The 13,135-nt window shown below is 41.2% G+C and overlaps 1 protein-coding gene and 1 long non-coding RNA gene across 2 annotated transcripts in view; one reads left to right on the top strand and one right to left on the bottom strand.

The window, feature by feature from the left end:
- Positions 1 to 458: 458 nt before the first annotated feature.
- LOC119297272 lies at positions 459 to 3,697 on the top strand. Its single transcript, XR_005145598.1, has 10 exons — positions 459 to 552; positions 654 to 968; positions 1,045 to 1,182; positions 1,424 to 1,513; positions 1,638 to 1,665; positions 1,890 to 1,931; positions 2,151 to 2,222; positions 2,792 to 2,881; positions 2,953 to 3,018; positions 3,397 to 3,697. It is a non-coding gene; the product is annotated as an uncharacterized LOC119297272 (long non-coding RNA).
- Positions 3,698 to 4,633: 936 nt separating this feature from the next.
- LOC119301266 (histone-lysine N-methyltransferase ASHH3-like) overlaps positions 4,634 to 13,135 on the bottom strand; it is a 10,430-nt gene continuing 1,928 nt past the window's right edge. The window contains exons 3-12 of the mRNA XM_037578212.1: positions 12,968 to 13,070; positions 12,704 to 12,803; positions 7,368 to 7,446; positions 7,060 to 7,231; positions 6,902 to 6,982; positions 6,559 to 6,768; positions 6,396 to 6,447; positions 6,259 to 6,324; positions 5,887 to 5,922; positions 4,634 to 4,947 (exon numbers count right to left, since the gene is read on the bottom strand). Of these exons, the coding sequence (XP_037434109.1) occupies positions 5,896 to 5,922; positions 6,259 to 6,324; positions 6,396 to 6,447; positions 6,559 to 6,768; positions 6,902 to 6,982; positions 7,060 to 7,231; positions 7,368 to 7,446; positions 12,704 to 12,803; positions 12,968 to 13,070 (890 nt within the window). The 3' untranslated portion in view covers positions 4,634 to 4,947; positions 5,887 to 5,895. The remainder of the gene's footprint in view (positions 4,948 to 5,886; positions 5,923 to 6,258; positions 6,325 to 6,395; positions 6,448 to 6,558; positions 6,769 to 6,901; positions 6,983 to 7,059; positions 7,232 to 7,367; positions 7,447 to 12,703; positions 12,804 to 12,967; positions 13,071 to 13,135) is intronic.

Consider the following 13,135-nt stretch of genomic DNA (forward strand, 5'->3'; position numbering starts at 1 on the left):
TCCTTTGCGTGTCTGTGTTGTTTTTCTAATCGATTAGTTTTTGATGGATTGGTGACCGGGCCGTTCGTTCGAGGCGGGTTTGGTGCGTTTCGGTGTGCATAGAAAAATAAATTTCCTCAGGAAACGGAAGAAAAAGGAAACGCCGTGGCTTAATCCAGGTCAGGTGGTGACCTGGCGTTAACGGAAGATCTGCACGCGGCGGTGTTTGGACGGAAGAAGAGCGAGAAAGAGAGGGAAACGAAGAAAAGAAGCAGGCGAAGCAAAGGAAACGAAACGAAGGAAATGAAAGAAAAGAAACGAAGGAAAAAGCTTGGGAGAAGATCCGGGTATATATACATACAGTAGCGTCGTCCTCCCTCCCCAAATCCAAAGCAGACCAAATCCAACCACAGAGCGAGCGATTCTATCTGGCGCGATGAAGGCAACCATAGTGGAGTTCGGCGCCGGCAGCAAGGTCTCCGCCCCCGGCGAGTATCTTTGCGTTCCACGGGCCCGTCGCCGGCGGCTCCTCACCTACCTCTGGCTCCAGGGCCTCCAGCCCACCTTCCAGGCGTACGCTTCGTCATCGTCAATGGCTCGTCCATCTGTCTACCTGCCTACTGCTAACGGGTTTGCTGCTTATTCATGGGATACGTACGACTCGACGCATGCAGGATGACCCAGGAGACGGACGCGCATCTCTGCTGGCTCCATCTGCGGCAGCTCGTCGCCCGCGGCCTGTGAAGCGACGCCCTCAGCTACCTCCGCCGCTTCTTCAACCCCGACGCGTGCACGGACGGCTACGCCCTGGACCTCGTCTGGTTCCTCAACGCGTGCCGGGTCTTGGACAACATGGGCGGCACCGCCGCCAAGCATGGCGCTGTGATGACCGCCGTCTACTACCACGACGTCAGCCTATCTACTTACCTCAGCCGCAACGCCAAGCTCGGCTCCATCATCAACGCCATGGCCAGCTCTCACCAATTCAGGTGCTCAATCAAATCCGTCCTGGTATCTATTAATAATTGTTTTGATCGATCGTGCTAATTAATCGTGCGTACCTAGGCTCTCCCTGGACTGGGAGCTTGTGAGGAGAAAGGCGTCGTTGGTGGTCTACGAACTGCTTCTCCAGTCTCCAGAGTTGAGACGCCTGCTGATACTGCCGCGGCAGACAGTGAACCCTCAACAACTGCTTCCCATCGGGTGTGTTCCTGTATTCGTTAATTCCTCCAATCAATCTCGATTACTCTCTGATGACTTCCTTCTAGTCGATCGTTCAGTACATACTCCCTCCGTTCCAAATTACTTGTCGCAAAAATGGATATATTTAGAACTAAAATACATCTAGATACATCTATATCTGCGACAAGTAATTCGAAACGGAGGGAGTATATGTTAATAATAATGCTGGTTGATTGACCGTGCCGTGGTGGTATTTTACCAGCCCTCGTCGTCCAAGACGTCACGTGAGGAAACAAGCCCGGCGGCCAACATCAACTGCCATCGCCAGGCTCTATCTCAACACAAATAGGAGGTACCTACGAGTACAACACGATAATTATCATGAGATCGAATCCTTAGATACTGCGGTCTCTGAAAGTGAAGTCTGAATTTTATACATGACATTCACAAATTTCCATTTTCCTGCCTTTTTGCAGCCTGTTCGTTCAGAAAGCCCACATCCTGGTACAACATCCTTCTCTTTACAACATATCCTTCTTTTTTACTCCCTCCGTTTGGAATTATTTGTCTCGGATATGGATGTATCTAGAACTAAAATACATATAGATATATCCATTTCTGCGACAAGTAATTCCGAACGGAGGGAGTACAAACATCCTGGTGGTGGCATTGATTAAAGCAATGCGTCTCGACATGTATCCGATAGTTAACTGTCCTTATGATTTCAGCACTGTTGGCAGAGTCTTTGAAGAGGGTGGCAGATCTTATCGGTAATTAACACTGCCTTTCCTCAACATTCCAATTTGTACATGAATATTTAACCTGTTCGTAGCATTTGGTGTTCCATGACACGTATAAACTGTCTGATATTTTTCCTATTGTTCCTTTGTTGGGGAAATCACTTGCACTATGCTACATCCTAGCTATCTTTTTTCTCTCCGAGCAATATGAGTTCCTATCTACTGATAAACTCGTGATTTTTGTTACAGATCAATGTTTAAAAAGTGATAAACGCCCGGAGCTCCATCAAGGGCAAATACTTCAGTCAATTTGTAAGGAAGGTAATTAAATCACACTCGTTTTATCCTTTATAGCCACTTGTCATTCTCTGTGCTTGCTTACTCTCTGAGCTTTGTAGCTGCTCATTACGTCATCTGCACTTTATCAATGCCTAGCTGCCTGTTGTTATTTCTAGCTTGTTTCTGAACACGCACTACTTCGTTAGGGGGCTATATGCATCATTGCTAATAAATATTTCGTTCACCATGTTTCCTTTGTCATTCTTGTGTTGGGTTCATCGTTCATGATCATTCATGAACGGAAAGGCTAAAAATCTGATGTCAGACTTTTAGGCATGGAAAATCTGATGTTTTCCTTGGCAATTTATATTGACACGGTGATGCAAATTTAGCTTGCAAGCACGACAATTTTCTAGTCAGCCATGCTCGCCAACTAAACTTGCCATCCTCGGCGAACATAATTTGTCATGAAAAACGTTTGATTTGACATGGTCGAAAATCTGACGTCAAATTTGTAGTGAAGTCCTTATAAATGAACTCCTTATGTTGTGCGTTCCATTTTATAAGTGCCTGGCTAACTAATGTACTTCAAACTACCGTACTGGTTTAAGGTGCTCCTGGAGCTACACTCTTGCAAACCACGTATGGTACCTTGACAAATCCTGATAACAACATTGGGACCTCATCGGTGACGAATGCAGGTAAATGTAATTAGTTGAACACTCGGAGCTTGTCTACCTGCTGTCATTGCTAACTGCAAAACTCGTTTCAGGTGCTGCTACACCCTTCACGGGACAGGCTACTAAACATTTTTGTTTCTCTTCAGCTGCAAATTCAGGTTTATATTATTCACAACAACAAAATTCAGGTTTATATTTTGAACTGAGTGAATTCCATTTGTTTACCCTCAAAATTGACACGTGTGACAAATACTACCCGATTTAGCAAAAAATCTCAATTTAGCCAAACTTGTGCCACATTTTACCCCCTTTTTTTCTCAATTTTGATGCCGAGCACGTGCAGTCAGCATCAAAATTGAGGGGGGAAAAGGGGTAAAATGGGATAAAAACAGAAGTTACTCATCTTTTCATAGTCTTTTTTGGGCTCAGTAAAGCACCGCAGTTTTTTTCTGCTGGATTCACACATTTCATAACTAGTAAATAGCTTGTCTTTTGGACACTTCTAACTGGTGAAATCAATACTTACTGGAGTGCAGGCTGAAGCTGGATTTGCACGGTGAACTTGACGGCCTAATTATGTGGGGGCAGTGCCCTTACTTCTGGTGCTCCGGTCTACGTAAAGATGACAGATCAATGTTTACACTATTAGGTTGTTTTGCTGCTATTTGCGCTATGTTGAATTATTGACTCGAGGCTTGCTAGTCCCATAGCTAGAACATCTATTCTATGTAAGCACCAACTATTTTCGTATGGAGTTCCTTGGATGTCATTTGGCCACCAAATTTTGCAAGAAGCTACAACATTAGGTCATAATCGAAGCCACAAAGTTTCGGATTCTTTTTTCGCTATTTGTTTTGTTTTACCGTTCATCAAGGTTGCAATGCACCTGTGTGTAGCCACAAACTTTCCCTTTTGCCTTTCACTTGGTCAGCCTCAGGGTGCAACTAGGTGGCAATCTCGGTAGAAACTAGAAACCACTTCGAGGATTCCACACCTGGTGGTCGCTTGTGGGGGACGATTTCATTCCTCACGTGCCAACAGCGCCACAGAGTCATGAGGAGTCCAAGCCTCTCCGAGAGATCACAGAGGCTATGGAGCAACCATTCCGGTCCTGTAGGCACCATCTTGAGGATGTCTGGTAGTTTCCAGTGATGAACCGCCATTTCTTGCTAAAGCATCACCACACATGTAAACCCATGAAACGTCTCCTCTCACTCAGTCACGAAGGACATAAGTCAGAAATTTAAGATGCTAACCCTTTTTGTAGGCAAGGGATTGGTTACAAGGCGCCACACAAATATATGAACCTTAGCAAGAGCTAGGCACCTCCATAAGAAAGCCCGGACGGTTGTCCCGTGCCGGGCTCACCGCAACAGGAGATGATCAAAGACGTGGTCAAGCCCTAGGGGATACGCGCTCCAGACCAAGAGTACACCGTTGCGCTCCGGCTCCCAAGCCAGCCATCATCTCCAAGACATGGACTCACTGATTGTGATGATTTCTTCGACATCGGCTTGCAGGAAATATTTACATAGATATATTTCTCCACATTGCGAGAATTCGATAGAACCTGCATCAAACGTATCTGGGCGGCTAGGTAAAAAGAAACTTCTGGTGCAAATAACAGTATTTGCTTCAGATGGACAATGTTCTCTCACATAAGGTAAAACTGCCAATTCTAGGAAGATGGTGTTTTCAGGGACAGGTGCTTCTTCGACAATTACTGATATCACATCTGCTGTAAAGTTCACTCCCAAAGCAACAAGCCAATAATGACACATGCAGGACAACAGAACAAAACTGTGACCCAGTAGAATAAGTCTCATTTGAGAGGGGTTGATAATGCAGGGAAAAATAATCTGTTTTGAGAGTGGAACCGGAGAGTGCAGGAAAGAAAAAACAATCTAATTTGAGGACGGAAATCTAATTTACAAGGTGGGAGCACACTGAAAAAAAATCTGGTTTGAGGGTGGATGGTTGCACCAAGCACTTGCCCAGTGATGATTTGTCTACAATGGTAGTGACAGGTTCAGCTGAGATGGGAATCAGCTGGATGTATCCTGTCAGTACACAGAAACATAAGGATCCTGCACACGATAGAGAAACATCCGTCAGACAAGGCATCCAACTAAGAAAAAATAGAAGGTCTGATAGTGGTATTTTTGTTTCAAATCCTAAGGAGTCCAAAAATAAATCCATATAAAATCACCCCTATCCAAACATAGCCTACTTTGGGAAATCAAGTGATCTTTCCATAAGAATCCTATATACTTAAGAGATTCATCCGCATTAACTTATTTATCTCAACATGCAAGCATGCCACATCACCGTACAATTATGAATGGGATAAGAACCACCTCAACATGCAACCATCCATGGGAAAATACCAACCACTACATGCAACCATGCATGGGAAAAAACCAACCACTACATGCAACCATGTATGGGAAAATATTTTTCATTCTATTATTCTACTTATATCCAATAAATATTTTACAACCAAGTCATATACATTTTTATTTTGGTCACGTGTTACTAATCCAAATATTTATATTCCACGCAATCAAATATCATCGAAATATATTGCAACTGATTCCCGCAGCAACTAGTTGGTTCAAATCTCAACTACGGGTATTTTAAGACAGTTCGAAATTTGCATGCCCATGCCACTTTGCCTACTCCAGTTCACTTTTTTTACCAGCGTCGGCCAGAAGGCAACGAAAACCTTGGTCAATATTTTGGCTAGCCAAGTTTTTAGTGGGCTTGACTTTGGCTCAAACCAAACACACACTACATCTTAATAGTTCCAAACAGCACATGCACCCCTACAGAAGTAAAACAATATCCTATTGCACCGTATGAATACATATTCTCAATGCACTTATACAACATGTAAAAATAACTGAAATAGAAAAGCAAATTAACAGGATGAACAATAAAAATGCAAATGTTAACAACAGCCAGTAGTACAAAAGAAGGGTCCGAACATGAAATAGCACTATGTTATAAGTAGTCATCAGTGTAACCTTCAATATTCAGTCTTCTTCTGGATCTTCTGGGCGCTGTAAAAAGATAAGATCAAATGAGCAGGCGCCTTGTCTGGAGGAAATGAGACAAGCCCATCCAAAACAGGTATGGTAACAATGCTATATGCAATAAAGTGAGGATTGAAAATGCTCGGTATCGACCTTCAATGCAGTTCTACGATTGAAAGGTGCTATGCCTACGTAAATATGAGTAATCCGACTGTTATTTAAACATCAAAGAAAAAATCCAATCATGTTTTACTGACTTTGGTAGCAAATGTGAAGCAGACGCTTGCAAGTAAGGTATGACAGAACCCAAAAGCTTCAAAAGACAAACCAAATCAACCAGTTTAGTGACTAAGAGTGTCGTACCGGTAGGAAGTCCCAGTCTTCCTCTCTCATATCAAAATTTTCAGTAGTTTCTTCATCAAGCAGTAACTGAACCAAAACAAATAATATATAAATTGCTCATTAGATATCATGTAAAAATCATCTGTTAAAATACTCACGGTATGCATTCCAGTGTACTCATCATAGTCATGTACAACTGCCGGGACATACCTGAAAGGCAGAATATTGAAAGACAAGGGGTTAAACCAGACCGGGAACTGAAAACGACAGATAAAAGGATATCTAACACCATCAACCAGATTTGAAGCTGTGAAGGCATACATTTTGTCCCGTCGATCCCATAAACGGATGATCTCCCCAATACAATTATCTGAGGTTGTCTTTCTTTTCTTCATGTCGTGCTGATCTTGTGAGCTTGCTGAGTTGCCATTGTGGAGAACAAACGAGTTGACCGACTTAGACGTGCCAACCATTTTTCTGCAGTTTGAAGATCCACAATGACAATCTTGATCTGCTCCAAACTGGACAAATCTGTAAAAAAGGACAGAGATTAGAAACAGCAACAGTTTTGTGTACACGATGCGATAAAGCAAGGTGGGTGAAACAAAAAAAATTATAATGAAAAAAAAACTTATAAAGTAACCAGGAACCTGAATGAACATACTTATAGTCATAGGTCAGCTCCTCCCCTTTCTCTATGTCACGAAGAGCAAAAATTCCAACTCTGGTCTCTCCATCTACAGTCCTGAAATAACATGATACCAGTAGCAAATATCAGGGTCATCCGCATGGATATAGAATAAGCAGCACAATATAACTAACCATTTCTGCATCTCTGTGTTTGGTTCACAGCTATGATTGATGAACCTGGACTTGTTCCCCTTGTTTGTTGCATCAATGACCATATTACTACTGACCTCACAAAGATAGAAGTTAGTGTAACGTTGTCTCTTCATTTTCCATAGTCTTTCCTCACAAGTTCTGTCATCAATGACTACAAAATCGATGCAAGATATATGGATGTTAGTTTGATCGCCCAGTGTACAATGTGAGTAACCATCATAATATATAATACTGCATTTGTCTGCATTTCATTTACTTGCTCAAAATAGATTTCAACAAACCCTTACCTTCTCCTACATATTCTATAACAAATTCTCCTTTCTTTATTTCGTCCTCGGCTATCAATCCAAAGCCACATTTCTCTGTCTAGAATATAACAGTCTTTAGGGAACTGTTAGGAAGTGAAAAATATGTATACACACCAATTAAACATTTTATGAAACAATTAAATTTATGCACCACTTACAACGAAACCTAGAAAATGGTCATCAAATAATAATGATTGGCTACGCTTCAAAAAATATGAAACATGAAACAACTTGCTTAGATTCTCTGTAGACTTATTAACACATAAGAGCATACTTTCCTCCTCGCATTTAATTTTGCAAATTGTAAAGTATTCAATGTTGAAGTATTGCTTGAGTTACTGCATGAAGAAGAATATACTGCCTCACAAGATAAAGAAAGTTTCATAAAGGGATTTGCCATGGTTTAAGGTGCAGGGCCAGTTGTGCACAGAATGCGACTATATGTTGGATATTTTGCTAACATACATATAATCTCTATGAAACATGCATATATAAGGGCCAGATCAGATATGGAGTACAGGGATAATTAATGGGGTTCCTAAGAGATATCTGAATTATATATAAGTTCCAGATAGAAATACAAAATAGGGAAAAACATTGTATGTAACGTAACATCATAAGGAAAAACAATACCAGACAACACAGTATCATAAATTGACCTAGGGACAACGATGCAATACTGACTATAGAAACAAATGTCTAGAACGGTAAAATCACCAGAGTACATATAACCAAGAAAATGACACAAATCTAGTTAAGAAGGTCCTGGTGAACAAGGCAAATGTAGCAGAAGTTGTCTGCACACAGATTCGACATGTATGTATAGGATATAGCCAAATATGGTAAGTCAAGCATATTTTCCTCTGTTTGTATCCCCTAAGGTAACAACGAAACAAAAATTAGGTCGCATACGGACAAGTAACTGGTTAGCTGCACAGACTAATATTACAACTCACCAGAATCAAGAGCGTGCAGTGGAAAGAATTGGAAGTCAGAGGAGGGCATGGCCACTGTTGGAGGCGCCGACAGCAGCAGGTTTTGGGAGAGGAGAATAGAAGAGGCCAGCAGGCACCTGTGGGGTGAATAGGCCTTGCAGTGGTGGATTTGAGCTGCTAGCATCACTTCAGCAGAGTCACATAGGACAAAAAGGACGGCCAGGCAAGTCAAGGACGCACAAACTTGATGTCAAGGAAACTGAGGCGGCTTGGCATTGGGAGTTCAGACCATTGGCTGCAAGTATTTAACTGTTTTGAACCACAGGGACCTGGAAAGCCAGATAGGGACAGGGAGAGGAACATCCCTGCCCCTGCTTCACAGGGTTCATCCCCCAATACACAGTTACCCCTACTGTGGTTGAAATAGAAGATCCCTATCCCTATGAAAAAAAATCCGTGGGAAGAATTCCAGCCAACCAATAAAGCCTACTAGAGGAATTTTCTACCGGGAACAGGAGAGCCCCATTGGTGTACCTAACATGCAAAAGTCTTGACATATAGTTGTGGTTAGACAGAATTGCACCATGTATGGCAGATCAGGTCACAAACAACTGCCTCAAGAAAGCGGCTTGACTCATTCAAGTTGTACTGTCAAAATTACTAACTTCAAACATTTGGCGATTTTCTTTAAGCTAAAATTTTTTATGTTTCATTTTATGTTGCTACCAACCACTTCGTTTATTTACTAGTATCCTCAAGAAAGAAATAAGAGAAGTCATTGTACCTGAGCAGATTGCAGTTTGAGAGTTCAAATATGCTTTATTTCAGTAACGAAAGAGAGAAATAGAAGTTATAGATTGGTCCATGTAAGCAGAACAGCTGGTATACTTACACATAAATACAACGATGTATTTAACTTATATTCCTTTACATGGGGTCATCGTTGCTGCTATTGACTTGCTCATTGGTCGTGGACTTACAAGCAAGCAAATTAAAGTTCTAAGTTCATGCAACTTTTCTGTATTTGTTTCTCAATTATTCGTTCAATCAACCTAACACCTGGATGTAGGTATCAGCTGTCACAGGCTCACAGCACCTCCCGCCTCCCGTGCTACAAAATCTCAGCAACAGGTTCCCAGGGTACGATTAGATAAGCCATGCCATATGTGTATAGCAGGTTCCCGTTGTTTACTCCGTTTTTGGTCTTCAGGCTCCATGTTTACGCAGGGATGATCGATTTTGAAGTAGATGAGAGAGGGTGCTGTCTTAAACTTCTCGCTGTCCAATGCTTATGCTGTAAAACGTGCCTCCTGTGCTACAAAATCTCGGCAACAAGTTCCCTGGGTACGATTAGATAAGCCACGCCATATGTGTATAGCAGGTTCCCGTTGTTTATTCCGTTTTTGGTCTTCAGGCTCCATGTTTACGCAGGGATGATCGATTGTGAAGTAGATGAGAGAGGGTGCTGTCTTAAACTCCTTGCTGTCCAATGCTTATGCTGTAAAACGTGTACATAATGTTTCCATCCTTCAATATAATGCATCTGGCCTGTAGGTCGGGCGACCGATCAAACGGCGCAGTGACTAATGTCGTTGATTTGTACCCACAGGTACATAGTTCCAGTTTTGGCAGATGCTGGTGATAGAAGCTTCGCTACATAATCGGACTATTCAGTTTTGGTGAAGACTCTGTTTAGTGAGGATCGTATATGCTGTTTTTTTTTTAGGATTGTCATACTGTATTGGAGTACTTGAGTGTTAAGATTGTACTGCCTTATTCCATCCTTTCTCAGTAATATACTTTTGATTCTTAGTATTTTGTAATTATTATCCATTTTTATGGATGTAATATACATGACTAACTGTCACGACTCCCCGAAAAAACAGCTTATTCTTTAAGAGGCAACATCTGCTTTTTACTTTTCGTGTGTGTATGTGATGATTTTTGTTCCCAAAGCATATTTCAGATTCGTGAGTGCTTATCAGTCAACAAAAAAAGGAATGACCGACCGTGGCCATTTCAATCAGACCAATAATGCATGAAGCAATGCCGAAGCAAGATTAACAGATCATGAATGGCTGTCTGGAGGTAGTGTGGCCACCGGTATTTAGCTCATTAAATGGGCGGAATAATTTAATTGAATAGCTCCAAGAGCAGATGGTACTGTTACAATATGGAAGATTGCTCGCTACGGCATGTACAATGGGGTGTTCTTCGTCATGATATTTAATTATCTACCGAAGCAAGAGAGGAGAAAGAAAGAAATTGTTTCACTCCAGGGAAAGCTAAGAGAAGGCTAATTGTTCTAAAGAATACGATCTCTAACACCGTATTAATGTTTTATAGCCATCCTAACAAGTCTTATTGAAATGGCCTCCTTTTTGGTCTTCAGGCTCCATGTTTACGCAGGGATGATCGATTTTGAAGTAGATGAGAGAGGGTGCTGTCTTAAACTTCTCGCTGTCCAATGCTTATGCTGTAAAACGTGCCTCCTGTGCTACAAAATCTCGGCAACAAGTTCCCTGGGTACGATTAGATAAGCCACGCCATATGTGTATAGCAGGTTCCCGTTGTTTATTCCGTTTTTGGTCTTCAGGCTCCATGTTTACGCAGGGATGATCGATTGTGAAGTAGATGAGAGAGGGTGCTGTCTTAAACTCCTTGCTGTCCAATGCTTATGCTGTAAAACGTGTACATAATGTTTCCATCCTTCAATATAATGCATCTGGCCTGTAGGTCGGGCGAACGATCAAACGGCGCAGTGACTAATGTCGTTGATTTGTACCCACAGGTACATAGTTCCAGTTTTGGCAGATGCTGGTGATAGAAGCTTCGCTACATAATCGGACTATTCAGTTTTGGTGAAGACTCTGTTTAGTGAGGATCGTATATGCTGTTTTTTTTTAGGATTGTCATACTGTATTGGAGTACTTGAGTGTTAAGATTGTACTGCCTTATTCCATCCTTTCTCAGTAATATACTTTTGATTCTTAGTATTTTGTAATTATTATCCATTTTTATGGATGTAATATACATGACTAACTGTCACGACTCCCCGAAAAAACAGCTTATTCTTTAAGAGGCAACATCTGTTTTTTACTTTTCGTGTGTGTATGTGATGATTTTTGTTCCCAAAGCATATTTCAGATTCGTGAGTGCTTATCAGTCAACAAAAAAAGGAATGACCGACCGTGGCCATTTCAATCAGACCAATAATGCATGAAGCAATGCCGAAGCAAGATTAACAGATCATGAATGGCTGTCTGGAGGTAGTGTGGCCACCGGTATTTAGCTCATTAAATGGGCGGAATAATTTAATTGAATAGCTCCAAGAGCAGATGGTACTGTTACAATATGGAAGATTGCTCGCTACGGCATGTACAATGGGGTGTTCTTCGTCATGATATTTAATTATCTACCGAAGCAAGAGAGGAGAAAGAAAGAAATTGTTTCACTCCAGGGAAAGCTAAGAGAAGGCTAATTGTTCTAAAGAATACGATCTCTAACACCGTATTAATGTTTTATAGCCATCCTAACAAGTCTTATTGGAAGGTTAAAAGTTTGCAACCAGACAGCAGTGTACCAGGAATAACATGGCAAGTTCGGTTAGCCCGTCTGTTAGAATCACATTATGTACAAACAGTATTATTTGTCACAAACTGTGTGACCTAGCACCATCCCCTGTTGGCCGTGGCAAGACACCATTCTGAGGTAATTGATGGGCATTGACGAAATAGGCTCTTGATACAGTATAGTTGTTCTACTCAGCCGCTACTCTGCTACTAAAAAAACTCTACAAGATCTCCACCCTGGTCACTGAAACTAAATAAGTCTACAAAATGTACGAAATTTTAGCTACTATTGTCAATCCACGGCCAGTCACTCAAATTACTACAGACCTACCCATGTTTTCCTCGATATTTGCTGTTAGGATTTTATATTGCTCCAATGCAAACCTTATTTTGTTCATTTTTACCCATGCAGGATTTAGTTGTTGGCAGACCCAAAGCTGTTTATTTCTATAAAGTTGGTGGTAGAGGTCCTTGCTGGGCTTTTGACAGTGAGACGAAGTTTGTAGGTTGGTTTCAGTGCTATATACTTTGCATTATTGAAGATTAGAGAACCCGGAAGAATATTCTTAATGAATATGGCTCCTCTAATCCTATTATAAAATAAGGAACCCACAGTCCCCTTACGATACAACATAGAAACTAGAACACATTCTATTCAAGGCGCGTGCAGTAAAAATAGATTATATTCAGATATTGCATTATAGGGCCATATATAGCAATCACAGTGTTCCTTCTCAGTCCTCAATTTTCCCCTTAAATGGCCAATTCTTCCAGACTCACTAATTATGAAAATTTGAATAGGTCATACCTTAATCAATTTTGTTTTGAACAAAGGTCGGAGCTGGAATGATTTATTGGCACAATTGTTCTCACATTTACAGTTTGATGAACAACAAGAGAACAGCATCCTGCACCAATAAAATAGCGGTTCAGAATTGTTCTTTTCTCGACAATACTGAATTTTACAAGTGCATTAATCAAATAGCCAAGAATGTATTTTTCTTATAGAGTACGAAGCAATTATATTATGCGCACTTGTGTTTGCGTGCCTGAGAGAGAGAGAGAGAGGTACCCGCATTGGCAATCTTTTCCACAAGCAACTGGTGATCCAGAAGAAAGGGAGCAAGAACAAAAAATGCCATCATCTTCAACCCGCTTCTTAGTAAGATAAACATCTTTGCAGAATTAAGGACATCAATAATGTAAAAAATATGATTATCATGTGCAGATTAGAAGTTCA

The sequence above is a fragment of the Triticum dicoccoides genome, chromosome 5A (assembly GCF_002162155.2).
Source record: "Triticum dicoccoides isolate Atlit2015 ecotype Zavitan chromosome 5A, WEW_v2.0, whole genome shotgun sequence".
In the NCBI taxonomy this organism is placed as follows: Eukaryota; Viridiplantae; Streptophyta; class Magnoliopsida; order Poales; family Poaceae; genus Triticum; species Triticum dicoccoides.